We start from the raw sequence: 19,183 nt of genomic DNA on the forward strand, positions 1-19,183 counted from the left end.
TGATTGTGGACTGCCTGATATGGGTGCTGGGACCCAAACTCTGGTCCTTCAAAGAACAGGAAGTGATCTTAACAGCTGATCCATCTCTCTAGCTCCTTTCCCCCTTTTGTTTTCAGTTCTTTTGGAGACAGGATCTTGCTCTGCAGCCCATGCTGGCCTGGAACTAACTCACTATGTAGCCCAGCATGGCCTCAAACTCCTAGTGTCCCACCTCAATTACTGAGTGCTGGGAATAAATATTTTGACACTAGTCATTTGTCACAGGCATTTTGCTATTTTCTAGAGTGTCAATGACTCTTCCTGAAATGTTTATAGGTAAAGAATTCTATAGGTGGACTTCAAGTACGGCTGGATCCGTGCCCTCAAATGGTGTTATTATGGTTTTATTTCTCCCACCCCTCATCTCAGTGGCCTTAGTGTGGCCTGCATTTTCTCCATGTGGTGACAAGGGTGACCTCTAGTATTTTCTTTCATGGGAGAGATACCAGAGAAAAGGAAGAACCTCCTGGTAGTTCCAGCAGAAGTTCCAGGGATGGCTCTGATTGGTCAGCCTATACTGATTACCTATTGTTTTTTCCTTTTGGTCAGAGAAGTGAGAAGACTTCACTGACAGCCTTTCTGGGAATGAAGGATGGTGGGATGCAACAGTATCAGCTATCACCACAGCACGCCCTTTCATTTTGCTTCTTGTATCTCTTCCTAGACCTCCTCAGAACTGGACAGCAGAGACGACGAAGGACTTGGCACCTTTCTTAGCATTTTTCTCAGGAGATGAATTACACACTGTGGCCACAAAGGTATCACTGTGCCTTATATTAAGAAGGCTCATGGAGGGGCTGGAGAGATGGCTCAGTGGTTAAGAGCACTGTCTGCTTTTCCAAAAGACCTGGGGTCAATCCCCAGCACCCACATGGCAGCTCAAAAGTGTCTGTAACACCATTTCTGAGGTATCTGACACCTATATACCAATGCACATAAAAAAAAAAAAAAGTCCAAGAAGACTGAAGACTGAAAAGTCCAAGAGACTGAAAAGAAGAGGAAGTGTGGTTGATTATAACTTGTCGGTTTGTTGACAGAGTCTGTGGTTCTTGAAACTTCTACCAAGTCTCAGACACCTCTGATATTTCTGGCTTCATGTCAGATTATCCAAGGCTCTAGGAAAGCTGGTAGCTAGATGAACCCAAGACCTTCCCCATGCAGATGTGGTCAGTGCAGCTGCTGTCACTCATCTTAGCACTCTGCTGTGTGTGAGCACCTGACACACACGCCCATTCTAGATCGTAGACCCAAAGGGGAATAGTCACATGGACAATAATCAAAAATCTTTACTGTGTGGACTTCAGCTATAATGTAAGTGAGTCAAAGTCAAGCAGCAGGGAAAACAAGCACGAGCCTGCCTGCCCTCCTCTGCTGTGAGCCTCCGTGGCTGTGAGCAGGGCACGGGAAAAGCAACAGAGGGAGTCATCCCGACTCAGGGGTTTGGAGGGTTGGTTAGTTGGTGCTGTGTGCTTGGGCAGAACCTCACAGCGGCAGGAGGCAGGAGTGTGTGAGGGAGGCTGTTCTTCATTCCTGGTTCATGGAAAGCAGGGGGCAAATTCAGGACAAGACCATGGCAGGTTGTAACCTTCAAGGCTATGCCCTCAGGGACGTACTTTCTCTGACTAGATCCTGCCTCCTTCCTGTTCACCACCTCCCAATAAAACTGTCATAACATGAACCCATTAAGGGAGTGATCTATTGATTGGGCCAAGCCCTCATGATCTAATCTCACCTGGAAAACTCAGAGACACACAAAGGTGAGCTGCACTAATCTAGAAGATTCTTAACCTAGTCAAGGAGACAATCAAGGTTAATCACCCCAGTGATGACAGTCCCCACAGTCTTACTGGCATCGACCGGGATGGGGTTGTTTCTCTCCCTCTGCATCCTAAGTTGGCTTCTGAAGCTGTTCATGGCTCTCCTGACAGTGCAGGGCTCACACTTTAGGAAAAAGAATCCCATTCGCTTGAGGGCTTTGGCTGGACAGTGGCACACCACCAGCCAAAGGCAAAGCTCTTTCCTTGGAGGTAGAGGAAAGTGATCAGTTCTAGGGCAGATCATACCCCATGTTCGCATACCCATGCTCGTGCATGCGTGCGCGCACACATACACACACACACTAGCACAAAGTGCACAGTGTGTGTGCTTGGTGGGGCCTGAGCAAGGGCCTGCCACCCAGTGTCACATACTCACAGCATATATGTCCAGCCATAGAAAAAAAGATCTTTTTGGTGTCCAAATATGTAATCACAAACAATATATATGTGAGTATTATATGCAGATCTGGTATTAAAAAATCACTTGTGAGGTTATAAAAAGACTTCTATCAACATGGCAAGACCTGAGAAACAGCATGGGGGTATAAAAATCCCTGCACTGCAAATGACTCTGGTGCTAGGATACTCAGTATATGAGTAAATATTAGCTAAATTAATTTTGAGCATGTGCAAAACAGAAGTGGTTCAGAAGTGTACAGGAGAATGGTTAATGCTAAATTCAGGGTCATTGTTGCATCTAAGAGTGAGCGAGGTGGGGGGGGAGAGGTAAGGGGAAGGGTAGGGAGAGGGGGAGGGCTGAGCCTGTCAGTTGTATCTGTGATGTTTTATTTCTGAAGCTGCAGGCGTTGTTGGATTATTCTCTATGCTTTTAAAAATAAAACAAGATATACATACTTCTGGTTAAACAGATCCTGAATGTCCCAGAAGCTCTTGGATGCAAAGCAGCCCCCCTTCCTTGAGAGGCAGTCTCCACTCTCAGATTCCTCGGGTTCTTTTCAGAAAGCCCCACCCATGTGTGCATGCACAACCCTCTTAAAACTAGAAAGGAGAAAATCCCAGGCACTTGCCTATGCACTTTGCATAAAAAATAAAACAACAACAACAACAACAACAACAACAAAAAAAACCAAAGCAAACCAAACAAAAAGCCCCCAAACCCTTATAACTGTAAAGGCCATGGCTAAAGGCACTTGCTGCCAAGGCTGAAGATCTGCGTTTGAGCCCACAGACTTAGATGATAGAAGAGAACTGACACCCCAAAGCTGTCTTCTGACCTCCACACATTTGCCATGGCATGTGCATCCCCCAAATAAATAAATGTTTAAAAAGTAAAAATATTAACTATTAATACAGTCACGAGGGATGGGGGAAGCACAGGAGAAATACATCCTAAGGTGATTTCCTTATTGAGCAACACTGTAGACTAGAACATATCACACAAACTGATAGCAACAAGTGACATCATCTCTTGGGCCCACTGTTATTATGTGGCCCATTGACCAAAAATTATCAAGCAGGACCTAGCTATCCCTTCAAAAAACTATCTTCCTCCCTCCCTCCCTCCCTCCCTCCCTTCCTTCCTTTCTTCCTTCCTTCCTTCCTTCCTTCCTTCCTATGTGTGCGTGAGCGCATGCATGCATGCACATGTGCATGTGAAAATCAGAGAATAGGGGAATCAGGTCTTCTTCCACTATGTGGATCCCAGGGATGGAATAAAGGTCGCCTAGCATTGGCAGCAAATGCTTTACTCACTGAGCCAACTTGCTGGCCTTTGGCTGGCCTTTTGTATAACTGCTTAAGCAGCATTGACACACACACACACACACACACACACACACACACACACACACACACGTGGGACCATTATTGTACTTGTTGTCCATCCTTGACCGAAGGGGAATTGACTATGCAGTGTGTGAATGTTGCAGAACCTTAGTGGACATTAGAATAAGCTAGAGAGAGCCACTTGGTGGCACAGACTCATAATCCCAGCACTCTGGAGGCTGAGGAGAGAGTATTGCAAGTTCAAGGTCAGCTTGAGCTATTGTAAAGTGACCCTGTGCAAGGGGAGCAGGGAGGGAGGGAGGGAGATAGATAGATGAAGCTCTGAGGAGACTCTGGAGTGGTCACCATACTGGACTCTCTGACTTAGCATCTATGGCGTTCAGGGTTGACTGTATAATTTATAGGCATCTCTTTCATCCATCCAGGGATAAGAACTGTATGTGTGCCTGGTGACTCTAGTTCTGAAAGGGGAGGTGCCTCACCACAGGTCTTTTCTCTTCAGGGGGCACATGTCACAGTGAGGCAGGGCCCTGTTAGAGGGCCTGATACATTTTCTGGGCCCATAGGCAGGCTTCCTAATGACATCTCAACAAAGCAGATTGTTTCTATATGAGGAATGACACCTCCTCAGGTGCCCCCCAAAACTCTCTCATTGTTAACCTGTACCTAGAATTTATATGTAACCCTCCTCTGCCTATGTATCTTATGTGTATTTGGGCTGGAGAGATGGCTCAGCCATTAAACGTTAGGCTCACAACCAAAATACTTTATGTGTGCGAGTGTTTTCCCTATGTGTATGTCTGTGCACCGTGTGCAGGCCTGGTGCCTGAGGAGGTCAGAGGGTTTTGGGTCCCCTGGAACTGGAGTTTTTGAAGATAGTTGTGAGGCATCTTGTGGGTTCTGGAAATAGAACTTGGGTCCTCTACAAGAACAGCAAGTGCCCTTAACCACTGGGCCATCTCTCCAGGCCCCAAGTTTGACTTCTTGACATGAACTCTGGTGCCCCCTATTTGTCCACTTCCCCTTCGTGGGGAGATCTGGTGACACTCAGAGGAAGAGTAAGCAGGCTACCAGGAAGAGACTTGATAGTCTGTGATCTTATAGTGGGGGACGCGGTCCCCTTCTGTCACAGACCTAGGGGAGGGGAATAGGATGAAAGAGGGAGGAGGAGGAATGGGAAGATACAAGTGAGGGGATAACAATTGAGATGTAATCTGAATAAATCACTTAAATAAAAATTAAAAAATATTAAATATAAAGCTAAAAATTAAAGTAGTTCCAAACCAAGAAAGATATGCAAACTTACATCTTTTATAGATATTATCAGCCTGCTTCGTGATGGCATACCATTCAATAGTCCTGGAAAATCTCCCATTATCAGTCCCCTTGGTGATGGAGTACCATTCAATAGTCCTGGAAAATCTCCCATGTGCAGTCGTTTACACCAAGTCCAGCATTAATTATTATCACTTTATTTTTGTCAATCTGATAGGTGGAAGGTGATGCATGTCTGTTATTTAGCATTTATCTTATTGTTGTGGAAATCAAATATCATTTTGGTAGTATTCCTTATTAGAGACAGCATTAGTTGGATGAGGGATTAAATTTATATATCAGGCTATTAAGAAGAAGAAAACCCCACCTTGAGGCATTAAGTAGTGATACAGTTTAAATTCTGATTTAAATGCATCTCACGTGTTCTTTCTTTTCCTTTTAACTCCAGTTTCCTGATATCCTTCAACAAACAGCTTCTAAGATGACTGGGATGTTGCTCCCCAAAGAATTCCTCTGGGCTGTCTTTGCGTCTGTTCGGAATAGCAGTAAGGAGAGCCCCACCTTTGACCCCACCTCTGGTGAGTGTCTCTAGGGTGTCTGACCCTGCATCTAGGGTGGCATTATTTTAGGTCGAGTTTGTGACATAACCGAGCTTCCTTCTCAAATGGCAAAACCCACAGGACAAAGAGTGACAGCTCTGTAACATGATTTGAAATCAGGTACCAGGCTTAAAGGTTTGATGAGTGAACATGTGACAAACATTTCAGTAGATTTGGCTTATGGATTTTGAAGATTTATTTATTGTTATTTTATGTGTATGGTGAGTTTTGCCTACATACATGCACGTGGCACATGTGTGCAGTGTCGTCAGAGACCAGGAGAGGGTGCTGACCCAGATGGCTGTAAGTTGCCACCTGGGTTCTAGGAATTGGACCCAGGTCCTCTGAAAGAGTTAGTGCTCTTAACTGCTCAGCCATCTCTGCAGCCTTAATTTGTCTTATTTTAAAGGATCACTATAGCTTAGCAGCTAAATGGCATAGGTCGGTAGGGTTTGAATTCTGACTTTGTCACTTACTGGCTGTGTGACTTTCTCTAAGATCTTCAGGCTCTCAGTGACTCAGGTCCCCCTGCTCCTTTCTTTACTTCTTTCTTTTTTTCCTTAAAATAACTTTTATTTGGTACTTTAAATTAAAACATTTTTTTATTTTACTTTTATTGAATGTCTATGATTTACATGACATGCCCCAAAATCCCTCTCCTCCCCCCCAGTAAAATAAAACAGACAAAAAATCTTGTCACAGAAGCTGTAGTGTATCACACAGTATAGCCTTTTGTCCACATATATTTCCTTTCAAATGTTCACTGCTATGAGTCATGGGTCTGGTTTGAGGCCTACCCTATTGTTACTGGGTCCTCACTGGGGCTGCTGTCAGATATCCCATTGTTGCCGTGTGTCAGGGAGATTCTTAATCTTTGAATCTGCAGGTCTGGCCCCTTCATGGTGAGGTCCACTCAGAGCTCTGTATCACGGCCCACTCCCTTGTCTTCAGGGCAGGGCCCACTCTCTTGTTCCCATGTCATCATGGCAAGACCTGCTCTCCCACTCCCCGTCCTTGGTACAGGGCCAGTTTTCCCGCTCTTGTCTCCTCAAGCCAGGGCCGGATCACTTGCTTCCTTGTACTCAGGGTAGGGCCCGCTCCCAGGTCATCATGGCAACTCTGGCTCTCCTGCTCCCATGTCCTCAGGGCAGGACCCGCTCTCCTGCTCCTGTGTCATCATGGCAGGGCCTGCTCTCCTGCTCCCCTGTCCTTGGGACAGGGCCAGTTCTCCTGCTCCTGTGTCCTCAGGGCAGGGCCCACTCTACTGCTCCTGTGTCATTGTGGTAGGGCCAGGTGTTATCATGGCAGGGCCAGCTTTCCTGTTCCTGTGTCCTCAGGGCAGGGTGCTCCTTTCTTTTTTTTAATAGTCAGAGTTTCTTTCTGTAGCCTAGTGGCTTGCAACTCACTGTGTAGTCCAGGCAACCTCAAATTCTTATTCCTTCTGCATCAGCCTCTCTAGTGCTGGGATTACAGGGCAGGGCCACCGTGCCTGGCTGCATCTCAGGTTTCACCTCTGAGGTGGGGTTATGTGAACTCTGGATTGCAGTGGTCACTGTGGTGGTTAATGAGCTTAAACTTCCCCAGTCTCCAAAGGGCTTGAACACTGGAACTTACCAGAAAGTACTTCTTCCTCTGCCACCTGCTTTTGAGACTGGGTCTGGCTATGTCACCCTAGGTTGAGCCTGAACTTTGAGTCTTCCTGCCTCAGTCTCCTGAGTACCAGGCCTACGAGGTGTGTCACCATTTTTATAATCTGTACTGAGTGCCTGGTAAATACAGACTGGTACCTGGCATGAGGAGAGCGGAGTTAATCAGAATTGCCAGTGATGGTGATGGGGGCAGTGGTGGTTGGCAGCTGTTTGCTTACTCATTTATTCAGAGTGAGATTTCATTGTGGTGTGGTTGCTTTAGGGCCACCCATAGCCTGGGAAGGAAATCCTTACCCATACTCCGTAATTAAGCTCAATAAGCTCTTTGTTCCCTCAAGTTAGAGTTGGCTGGAATTGTGCACTGGTTTGCGTTGGAGCCCTGTAAGGAAGGGGAGACGTTTGTTTAGGTCTCCCCAGTGAAGACTTCCTGCAACACAGGCTCTCTCAGTGACCTGTAACTCACAGATTTGGTCAGTAAGGCCTCTGACTCTGCTCTCCTAGGACTAGGATTACAGGCATATACCACCTGCTCATTGCAATGCGGTGAAGCCTCTTGGTGGATGTGTAAAGCCAGGTCATGACCACAAAAGGCCAAGGGTGGGAGCCCTTGGTTTCCTTCTATCAGCTTTAGTGAAGATTATCACTTAAGAAAGCAGCTAACATTTCCCGCAATTCTCTTCCCCCTACTACTCCCTCACATCTCATGAGTGCCCCTCAGGTTGCCATGGAGTTGTGGCTCCCTCTTCAGATGATATCTTCAAGTTGGCTGAAGCCAATGCGTGCTGGGACCCTGAGGTCCTTCTCTGCATGGAGGAGGACACTTTCGTCAGGAACGTGGAACTGCTGGGGGCTGTGAAGGGTTTCAGCCGTGCTCAGCTGACAGCCCTGAAGGAGAAGGCGGCTCAGGTGAGCTAGCCTGGATGAACAGAAACCATTGCTGAAATTTAGTAGTGTGGCCATGATTTCATCATCTGAGTTAACATGTCTGTCCTGGGGCAGAGGCAGAGCACAGGTGATGTGTGCCTCAGCCAACCAAATTCTGTGCATGTTCTGACTTAAACTGCTTGCAGGAATGTTACCTTTGTTTGCTGCTCTTGGAGAACCCCAACAGCTGTCTGCAGCTGGCCTCCCCAGCAGCTGCTGCAGATTCATCCAAAAACAGGAAGAGGGTGTGAAAGGGATTGGAAGTAATTTGTCATTTTTAAAAAGTTCCCTTGGGGGACTGGGGAGGGGGATGGCTTGGTGGTTAAAGCACTTTCCTTGAGGGTGTGGGGAGCGGAGTTTGGATTCCTAGCACCCAAGTTAAAGCAGGTGGAGTAGGGGGGCCCAGCATAATCCCAGCCATTGGGAGGTAGAGATGGGGGTGAGCAAGATCTCTTAGCCCAACAAACCCAAGCAGTGAGCTCTGGGTTCAAGTGGGAGACCCCTGCCTCTCTTTATAGCAGTGGCTCTCAACCTTCTCCATGCTGTGACCCTTTAATACAGTTCCTCATGCTGTGGAGACCCCCAACCAAAAGTTATTTCATTGCTACCTCAACACTGTAATTTTTGTACTGTTCTGAATCATAATATAAATATCTGTACGGGTTGTTGTGTCTGTGGCTCTCAGAACATGCAGATACAGGATATCTTGGTTTGCATTATCAGTTACAAAAATGATATCACACTCATAATTCAGTAACTTGTCTTCCACAAGCAATGTGGGTTTTTTCCGTATTAGAAAGATAAATATACATCACTGTTTTGTGACTGGTCTTTATTTAGCTAGCCTTAAGCTTTGGATTCTTTGACTTTTTTTTTTTTTTTAATAATATTAATTCCCCATGCCAGCCAGCTTTCTATTGCAAATGTGACAAAGTACCTAAGTAAAGGTGACCCAAAATGAGGAAAGGTTCTTCTTGGCTCATGGCTTCAAAGGCTTCAGTGTAAGGTCAGTGGCTCTGGGTTTGGGTCTGAGGTAAAACAGAATATTGTGGTGGGGGGCCATGATGAAGCTTATGTGTTCATTCATGGCAGCCAGGAGAGGGGGATGATGATGACAGACAGACAGACAGACAGACAGACAGACAGACACATTCTCCAGTACCCTTCAAAGGGTTGTGCCTACGTGACTTTTTTTTTTTTTTCATCCTCACATCCTAATAGTCCATTTGGCTGTGAACTCATCAATGTGTTAATAGCTCCCCCATGGCCCAACCACTTCTTAGTCATGACCACCAGATGGAAACCAAGCCCTCAACAAATGAGCTTTTCAGAGAAGGCTTCATGTTCAAACCCTAAATAAGCCCTTGTATATGTTTGAACATACGGCTTTGAGCACTTGTCTCATAATTTTCTTAGGTTAATTTCCCAGAAAAAGAATGCCCCCAGTGAAAGACTATCAACTTCGGCAAGGATTTTGGCACAAATTGGTACAAAAAGCTGTGTGTGTGTGTGTGTGTGTGTGTGTGTGTGTGTGTGTGTGTTGTGTGTGTTGTGTGTGTGTGTGTGTGTGTGTGTGTGTGTGTGTGTGTGTGTGTGTGTGTTTCATTCTATGGGACTGCTATAAAATACTTTATACTGGTTAACAGTTCTGGTGGCTAGGAAGTCTATGATCAAGGCTCTGACAGATTCCATGTCTGGTGAGTGTGAATTTCTTTTAGATGATGGTTTTCCACAGCATCTTGCCCTAATACAGTGGAAGTGGGCGGGAGCTCTCAAAGTCTCTTTCACAGGGCAGGAATTTCATTTGTGAGGGTGGAGTAATTTTCTAATGCCATCACCTTGGGGATTTTTGTTTCAGTGATGGATTTTGGGAGGATAGTAAGTATAGACCATGGCAAGTTCTGTGACTCATGTTTGGTCTCGTCTGTTTTCGTCCCACCTAAAGGTTTGGGGCCTGCCTTCTCACTGGAAGGAACACCACATTGTCTCCCTGGGGCACATTGCTTTGGCTCTTAATGAAAGTGAGTTGGAGCAATTGGACCTCAGCTCCCTGGACACTGTAGCATCCCTGGGCCAGCAGACAGAATGGACCCAAGGACAGGTGAGTAGCTGTTCCTGGATTCTTAAACGATTCTCATTCCCTTAATTGATGACGTCTGACTTTATATCCCTGAATAGATTTATAGCATTAATAATAGCTTCTTTTGTGTCCTTGCTAATACTTCCATCATCATTGTCATTTCTCAGTCTCTTTTTCTTTCCTTCTTTTTAAAAGAGATTTGTTTTTATTGTTAAAAATTTTATGTATATGTGTGTGTTGTGTGTGCAGAGGTGTCCTTAAAGAGCAGAAGAGGGCATCAGTCCCCACGGAGCTGCAATTACAGGGGGTTGTGAGCTGCCTCATGTGTTTGCCTGGAATTAAAGTCTGGTCCTCTGGAGGATCACATAGTCATCTCTCCTGCTTCTCTCAGGATCTTTCTCCTAATTAAGGGTTGTACTTATTTGAGAGCCTAGTAATTTTTCACTTGCTCAAAGGCAAGGCAGGGAAACAATGACACCTAGTAATTTTTCTGGTTGATGGGTATTATAAACGTCACATCATTAAAAGTTTGATTTAGGTGCCAGATGGTCATGGTGGAAGCCTTTAACCTCAGCAATTGAGAGGCAGAGGCAAGTGGATCTCTGAGTTCCAGGGCAGCCAGGGCTACACAGAAAAACCCTGTCTTGTATCTCCCCCAATTTAAAAAAAATTTTAGTTGTATTCTTATAAAGAATACTAGGCTTTGCTGTGCTTTGAACTATATCTAAGTGTTTGGTAATAATTTTTGTCTTTTTGTTACATTCTTTTGAGCTTCGCAGGGCCAGAGTGATCTTTATTCTGTGGCTAATCCTTCACTGAGATATGGTTCTTCTATAGATTGTGACTATTTTCCATGTATTTCAAGGTCTTTCCACTCTGGCTGGTGGGAGTGAAAGCTTCTTTCCAATGCCACATGAACTTTAAGAACTGCTTAGCCTACCACTGTCTCCTGACTCTTATTCTCTGTGTGGTTTTATTCCTGGCATCCAGATGTGTGGAAAGCTGGACTCAGTGTTCAGGAAGACGTCTTTGCTGATTTGTAGAACCCGCTCTGTCCATTTTCCTCCTCTTTCTTTGTCCCTGAAATGAGAGATGCCTCAGCCTTCCTGAACTTGAACTTCTCTCTTACCTTTTTGTATAATTATTTATAGGAAAAAAAATCCAGACTGTCAGTTCTTTGAGGCTGCTCTTATAGGAAGAAAACAATCTAAGAGTTTGATTTCATTTCTCTGGGGACTACTTCCGACATTTATACGGGCTTAGGCTAGATCCTGGGCACAGAAATTGTATCCATAAAAGATGACTAGCACATATTTTTTTTCCTTAAAAATATATGGTTACGCATGCATGTTTCATCACATAATAAATATGCATTGAATAAATGAATGCTAAGGTACTCTCATCTTCTAAGGGCCAGCAGAAGTGGGCTGCTACTTGCTGAGTGCCGGGATCTGAGCTGGTGGGGAGAGTAGCTTGCTAGGTTTGCTATTTGCCCTCATATCTATGTCTTGAACACAGCTAGCCCACTGGGCTCCTGGGTTCCTGCCTGATGGTGTAGAAAGTGCCTTGGAGGACAATTTTAAGGCTCATTTTTGCTTACCTTGCTTCATGATCACCGTTACACGCATGCTCCCTGGCTGTTCAATTCTTTAATGCCATTACTTTCTATGATTTGCTCAGTTTTCTAGTTGTTTATGACGGGTTGAGAATATTTCGTTGTTGATCTCCTGCGGGCTAAAGAAGGTCTCCCAGATTTCAGTTTTGATTGAGCGAGGTATTTGGGGTATCTAGTTACAATCGCCCCCAGTTAGCTTCATTTGTGGCCAGCTACCCCTTAGTGGTTATTTTCAGCTACCTAACTAGCAGCGTCATCAAAATGCATCTCTTCCTCATTTGTGATATCAGAAAGTCCCACCGTTAACACCACTCAGCTCTGAGCAATCACTCCTATTTGGGGTAGAATATGTTGGTAGGTTATACCTGCTATAGTTGAGTGGAGTTCCTGTCTTTATGACTACACAGTGATCTGAGAGCCGGGCTGGGTGTGTAGCAGACTGACTAAAACTCTTCCACAAAGATCTTTAATCAGAAGAACTTTCTAGAAACCCACAAATGCAACTGGTTCCACTGCAGGAAGGAGCTTTACAGACAAAAGTCATTTAAAGATCTTGAGAGGGAGGCTGGACAGACAGTGGTTAAAATCATTTGTTGCTCTTGCAGAGGACCTAGGTCCAGCTCCCAAAGTTCACAATGCACGGCACACAGGGGCACCTCACTCCAGTTCCAGGGGATCTGATGCCTTCTTGTGGCATCCACAGGTACTTGCACACATATGGTACAATACATACACTCAGGCACATACCCATATACGTGAACATTAAACAAAAAAAGATTTTGAGATGTGAATTATCCTGTTGGGCCCAGAGTGATCACAAGGAGCCTTCTACGAGGAAGCCAGGATGCCACAGCCATAGAGGAAAGTTCACTAAGGAGAGCAGAGGCGGGCAGGGTTTGAGGTACAAGGCTGATGGTTTTGAAGATGGAAGAAGCAGTCATGAATTAAGAAATGAACTAACTAGGAGTTCGAGAAGCCACGGAAATGCAGCCTCTCTAAAGCTCTTGAATGGAACCCACCCTACTGAGTTATTTTAGGACTTAAAGCCTCCAGAACTGTAAGTGAATACTTATGTGTTACCACCAGGTGGTAGTTTGTGACAGTAGCAGATGTGACTAATGCAGAATAGTTGACAAAAGGAAAAGTAGTGGCATCATTCAGCCACGGGGGTGGGCACTAGGCAGGCAAAACCAAAGCATGGCCTCTTCTCTCACGGGGTTTTCGTAATCAATGTTCTGATGTCCCATGATTCTGTGTGGCATCTTTCAAACACAGCATGGTGTCAATCATGTCTTACCTGGAGCAGGGCAATATGGAGAGCCTGGCCACGAGAGTTGAATGAGTTAAAAGACAAAACCTATTGAGCAGTAATATATAAAGGTCAGTAAAAGTTAATTGTTGCTTTAGTTACTTTTCTCACTGTTATGACAAAACACCTGACAAGGAGCCATGTCAGGAAGGAAGGAGTTATTTTGAGTCACAGTGTGAGGGGACATATTCCATTGTGGGGAAGGTGTGGCTTCAGGCAAGGAAAACATGGCTGCATGAGAAGGAGGCCAGCCGGGTCACACTGACTGGGCAGTCAGGAAGCAGGAAATGAACAGGAAGTGAGGCCAAGTTAAAACTGGCAAGGCTCACTTCCCCGTGACTCACTTCCTCCACAATCACTTCCCTTTCTCTGAGTTGGTTTCCCTGTTTGAGGAATGAAAAAGATTAAACTCAACAAACTGAAGTCCCTTCCACCAGCACTGGGCAATCCCATGGTTCTCTGACTCTAAAACTGGTTTTGACTAGTTTGTGAAGAGCCACATTCCATTCCTGATATTAAAATGATTTTATTTGCAGCCTGGAAGAAACTGAAAAATAGATCTAACTTAGATGCTAGTGCATCCCTTCCCCACGCGCCAGCTTTAATTCCCGTGGATGGCAGTGAGATACACCAATATGTTTGGAAAGGATATGAAAACGTAACATTTGCATATATCATTTGCAGTCAGTTCTTCAACTTCAGCCTCCAATCAAACCTTTAAATGCATGCTTTTAGATTAATAGTCAGACCTGGAGGAACTACATTAGCAGATAGTTCAGCTTAAAACCTAATATAAGGGAAAAAACCTATTATAGAAGTCAGAGGGATGAACAGAGAGACTGAAATCTTACAGCCACTCATTTTTCAGTAGTTATTATTGCCTACAAGCATTGGTATTAATTGCCTCGGAAGCATCACATATACAGTGGCCCAGCCCTTCAAGGAAATACGTTTTGACTTATGACCTTGTAGGCTGAGCTTGCATTTTTCTGGGTTCCAGGGGCAAGGACAGTTTAATGCCACATCTTCAAAGCCGTTTTATTTGAATTGTAATTATGCACTTTCATTTTAAAAATGAGCATCCATGATATTTGAGAAGCACAAATTGCCATGAGTCAACTAGTAAAACCTGATTGTGAAGATCTAAAAAGAAAAATTGTGTCTGTGGCCATACCATTCTGAATGAGCCAGTCTTGTCTGCTCTTAGGAGCTAGGCAGAGCGGGGCCTATCTAATACTTGACTGTACGGGGATACTGGGTACTGCTGAATCTCCAGTTTTTTTCCCTTCAGAGGCAAACATCTTCATTGGCTAAGATGAATGTGGTCTCTCACTGTCTGGGTTTTAAAATTGTGTGTGTGTGTGTGTGTGTGTGTGTGTGTGTGTGTGTGTGTGTGTGTATGAGAAAGAGAGAGAGACAGAGAGTGACAGAAAGAGAGAGAGAGAGAGAGACAGAGAGAGGGAGAGAGAGACACACACACATACACGTGCACGCACACACACACACACTCAGAAAGAGAGAGAGAGAGAGAGAGAGAGAGAGAGAGAGAGAGAGAGAGAGAGAGAGAGAGAGAGAGAGAGAGAGAGAGAGAACCCTTGGTCGACACTAGGAGTCTTTCACATGCTCTTTCCAGTTTATTCAGGGTCTCTCAATTGAACCCAGATCTCACTGATTTGCCTAGTCTAGCTAGCCAGCTTGCTCTGGGGATCATGCCCCTGGCATCAGAGTGCTAGAATTACAGGTGAGCATCCATGCTGACCTGGCATTAATGTGAGCTCTTCTTCACACTTTCATGGCAGGCCCTATAAGCCATGCCCCTGCCTCTGTCTGGTTTTTCACTATAGAATTGTTAGTTAATATTGTCTTAGCCTCTTCATACCTCAGGGAGTTATTTGTCAAAGAGAAACAATACTAATATTTGGCTACTAGGGTTGTGGTGAGGAATAGATGAGACAGTGTGGGTAAAGCTGTCTGAAATGGCGCTGCAGACGCTGATTACTCAACACGCTAGCCTTTATTACTCTGCATGCATATTACCACCCAGTCAGATGCATGGAAGCTGAAGCAGGCCTTCTGAGCTCATCTATAGCAGCTAGGAGCTAGGTAGCCACTGAGGGCCACTCATCTGCAGCCAGTCTGCTAACTTCTTGTTTCTGTAACAAAGCACCCAACACAAATAAGAAAGGAAAGGTTTATTTCATTCATGGCTTCATAAGCGTTGGCCCATGGTCACATGCCCTCATGTGCTTGGGCCGAACATCCTGGTGGCAGGCGTTGGGGGGTGGGCGGGACATCCTGGTGGCAGGCATTGGCGGAGGTGGGGGACTTCAGCTAATGGTGGAGTAGACACACAGAATAAGGAAGGCACTGGGGGTCAGGATGAATCTTCAGAGGGAAGTCACAGTAGTCTTATTTCTTCCATGAAGCTCCACCTTCTGAAGTTTCTACAACCTTTCGAACTAGTGCCATCAATTGGGGATCAGGCGTTTAAGATATGAACATTTTATGTTCACAGTTTTGTCTTGTGATGGCATCAAAGCTGTGCCCTTTCAGAGAAGCATGTATTTTTCCTATGATATCTATGGGTCATTCATTCTGATGGCCATTTATTCACTCAATCATAAAACACATAGCCGGCTTTGTGCTGGACATTTGGAACACAGCGGCGAGCTAGACATGGTCCTTTGGGAAGCTACCAGTGAGACGGACAAAAATTTGAAAAATTGTGAGAAGTGACACAGAAGATGGATGGGATGCTCACACAAACAGTGCGAGGGGATGCTGCTTGAGGTGAGGGAGTCCAGAGGGATAGTTGTCTCTCTGAACGCAGAAGCTAAATAGACTTGAGGGGCATAGCAGCAGCCACATGGAAAGTGGAACCCCACTGCGGCGTTTTAGTATTTCTCAGCACTTCTCTCAACATCATAACCATTGCATTGTGTGATGCAGATGACTGACACAAAGAAGGGGCCATGGTGCCTGTGTCCTGTGACCTATGCTCCCACTGCAATGCTGGGTGTCCATGCTTGGATGCCTTCACCTCATCTTTGTCTTCTGACCTCTTGTAATCAGTCTTACCTGCTCTTACCAGCACTGAAGGACCCCCACACTTCCTTATGTAGCTCAGCCCCAAGGAATTGACTCGGATCCTTTTCAGGTACAGTATAGGTAAATCAAGTGAATCAGGGCCCATTCACTTATTAGCAGCTACAAACCCAGCGTAAACTAACCTGGGTTTTAGTTACTGTTCGTTTGCCATATCAAAACACTATGAGCAAGGCAACTTATTTTTTTGAACTTGTTTTTTTATTTAATTAATTTATTCAGATTACAACTCAGTTGTTATCCCATCACTTGTATCCTCTCATTCCTCCCTCCCTCCTGCTTTCACCCTATTCCCCTCCCCTAGGTCTAAGACCAAGGGGGACCTCCTCCTCCACTATATAGGCTATCAAGTCTCATCTTGGTAGCCGGCTTATTCTTTCTTTGAGTGCCATCAGGCCTCCCCACTAAGGGGAGGAGGTCAAATATGGGGTACCAAAGGTAATGTCAGAGTCAGTCCCCGCTTTCCACCTAACTGTGGAAAACGTGCTGTCCATTGGGTAGATCAGAGTAGGGATTCAATGTTTACTACTTGTATTGTCCTTGGGTAGTGCAATAGTTTGAGCAGACCCCCCTGGGCCCCGATCCACCCATCACAATGTTCTTTTTGTAGGTTTCTAGAACCCTCTGTGTCCTTCTATTTCCCCATCTCCTATATTTCTCTTACCTAGAGTCTCAGTAGGATGTCCTCACATCTATCCCAATCTCCTGGTAAGTGAAGACTTTTGTGGGACATGCCTTTTGGGCCAGTGCCCAATTATAAATGAGTTTATAACATATTAATCGTTCTGCTTCCGGGTTAACTCACTCAGTATGATCATTTCTAGTTCCATTCATTTGTCCACAAATTTCGGGATTTCCTTGTTTTTAATAGCTGAGTAGTATTCCACAGTATAAATGTACCACCGTTTCTTTATCCAGTTTTCTACTGAGGGACATTTAGGTTGTTTCCATGTTCTGGCTGTTATGAATAAGGCTGCTATGAACATGGTTGAGCAAATTTTCTTGTTGTGTGCTGGAGCATCTTCTGGGTATATTCCAAGGAGTGGAATAGCTGGGTCTTGAGGTAACCGTATTCCCATTTTTCTGAGATAGCACCAGATAGATTTCCAAAGTGGCTATACTAGTTTGCATTCCCACCAGCAATGAAGGAGTGTTCCTCTCTCCCCACATCCTTGCCAGCATGTGGTGTCAGTTGAGTTTTTGATCTTAGCCATTCTGATGGGTGTAAGATGGAATCTCCAAGTTGTTTTGATTTGCATTTCCCTGATGACTAAGGAGGTTGAGCATTTCTTTAAGTGTTTCTCAGCCATTTGATATTCCTCTGTTGAGAATTCTCTGTTTAGTCCTGAGAACCATTTCACAATTAGGTTGTTTGGTTTGGTGATGTTTAATTTCTTGAGTTCTTTATATATTTTGGATATTAGACCTTTGTCAGATGTAGGGTTGGTGAAGATCTTTTCCCAGTGTGTAGGCTGTCACTTTGTTCTCTTGACAGTGTCTCCTGCCTTACAGAAGCTTCTCAGCCTCATGAGGTCTCATTTATGAATTGTTGACAATAAGGCCTGGGCCGTTAGTGTTCTGTTCAGGAAGTTGTCTCCCGTGCCAATATGTTCCAGGCTCTTCCCCACTTTTTCTACTAACCGATTTAGTGTCTCTGGTTTTATGTTGAGGTCTTTAATCCACTTGGACTTGAGTTTTGTGCATGGTGACAAATGTGGGTCTAATTGCATTTTTCTACATGTAGACATCTAGTTATACCAGCACCATTTATTGAAGATGCTATCTTTTTTCCATTGACTAGATTTGGCTTCTTTGTCAAAAATCAAGTGACCATATGTGTGTGGATTCATTTCTGGGTCTTCGATTTGATTCCATTGATCAACCAGCCTATTGCTGTGATAGTACCATGCTGTTTTAATTATTGTTGCTCTGTAGTACAGCTTGAGATCGGGTATGGAGATTCCTCCAGAGGATCTTTTATTGTTTAGGATTGTTTTAGCTAATCTGGCTTTTTTTGTTTTTCCATATGAAGTTGAGAATTGATCTTTCCATGTCTTTAAAATAGTGTGTAAGTATTTTGATAGGGATTGCATTGAGTCTGTAAATTGCTTTTGGTAGGATGGCCATTTTTACTATGTTAATTCTCCTGATCGATGAACAAGGGAGACCCTTTCATCTTCTGATGTCATCTTCAATCTCTTTCTTCAGAGATCTGAAGTTTTTTCAAACAAGTCCTTCACTTGCTTGCTTAGAGTTAATCTTAGATATTTTATATTGCTTGTGACTATCGTGAAGAGTGTAGTTTTTCTAATTTCTTCCTCTGCACGATTGTCATTTGTATAAAGGAAGGCTACTGACTTTTTTCAGTTAATTTTGTATCCAGCCAATTTGCTGAAGGTCTTTATCAACTGTAGGATTGATCTGGTGAAATTTGGGGGGGGGGTCACTTATATACACTATCATATCATCTGCAAATAGGGATAATTTGACTTCCTCCTTTCCCATTTGGATCCCCTTGATCTCCTTTTGATGTCTTATTGCTCTGGCTAGAACTTCAAGAACCATATTGAAGAGATATGGAGAAAGTGGGCAGCCTTGTCTGGTCCCCAATTTTAGAGGGATTTCCTTGAATATTTTTCCATTTAATTTGATGTTGGCTATTGGCTTGCTGTATATAACCTTTATTATGTTTAGGTACGTGCCTGAGCAAGGCAACTTATAAAGGAAAGTATCGAATTTGAGGGTTTACAGTTTCAGAGGGTGAGCCCAAGGCTATCATGGTGGGGAACATGGCAGCAGACAGGCAGACAAATAGCTGAGTTCTGGAGCAGAAGCTGAGAGCTTACATCTGATCCACAAGCACAAAGGAAGGAGCCGGGGGTGGCACTAACTGGAAATGGTGTGGGCTTTCAAAGCCTCATAGCCCATCCCCAGTGACATACCTACTTCAACAAGGCCACACCTCCTAATCCTTCCCAAACAATTCCCACATATGAGCCTGGGGGGACATTTTCATTCAGATCAC

The 19,183-nt window shown here is 44.5% G+C and overlaps 1 protein-coding gene across 1 annotated transcript in view; it reads left to right on the forward strand.

Annotated features, from left to right (window-relative positions):
• Otoa (otoancorin) overlaps positions 1–19,183 on the forward strand; it is a 75,141-nt gene that overhangs the window by 45,511 nt on the left and 10,447 nt on the right. Inside the window, exons 20-23 of the mRNA XM_051146986.1 lie at positions 704–797; positions 5,326–5,455; positions 7,844–8,031; positions 9,995–10,150. Of these exons, the coding sequence (XP_051002943.1) occupies positions 704–797; positions 5,326–5,455; positions 7,844–8,031; positions 9,995–10,150 (568 nt within the window). The remainder of the gene's footprint in view (positions 1–703; positions 798–5,325; positions 5,456–7,843; positions 8,032–9,994; positions 10,151–19,183) is intronic.

Source organism: Acomys russatus, chromosome 5 (assembly GCF_903995435.1).
Source record: "Acomys russatus chromosome 5, mAcoRus1.1, whole genome shotgun sequence".
In the NCBI taxonomy this organism is placed as follows: domain Eukaryota; kingdom Metazoa; phylum Chordata; class Mammalia; order Rodentia; family Muridae; genus Acomys; species Acomys russatus.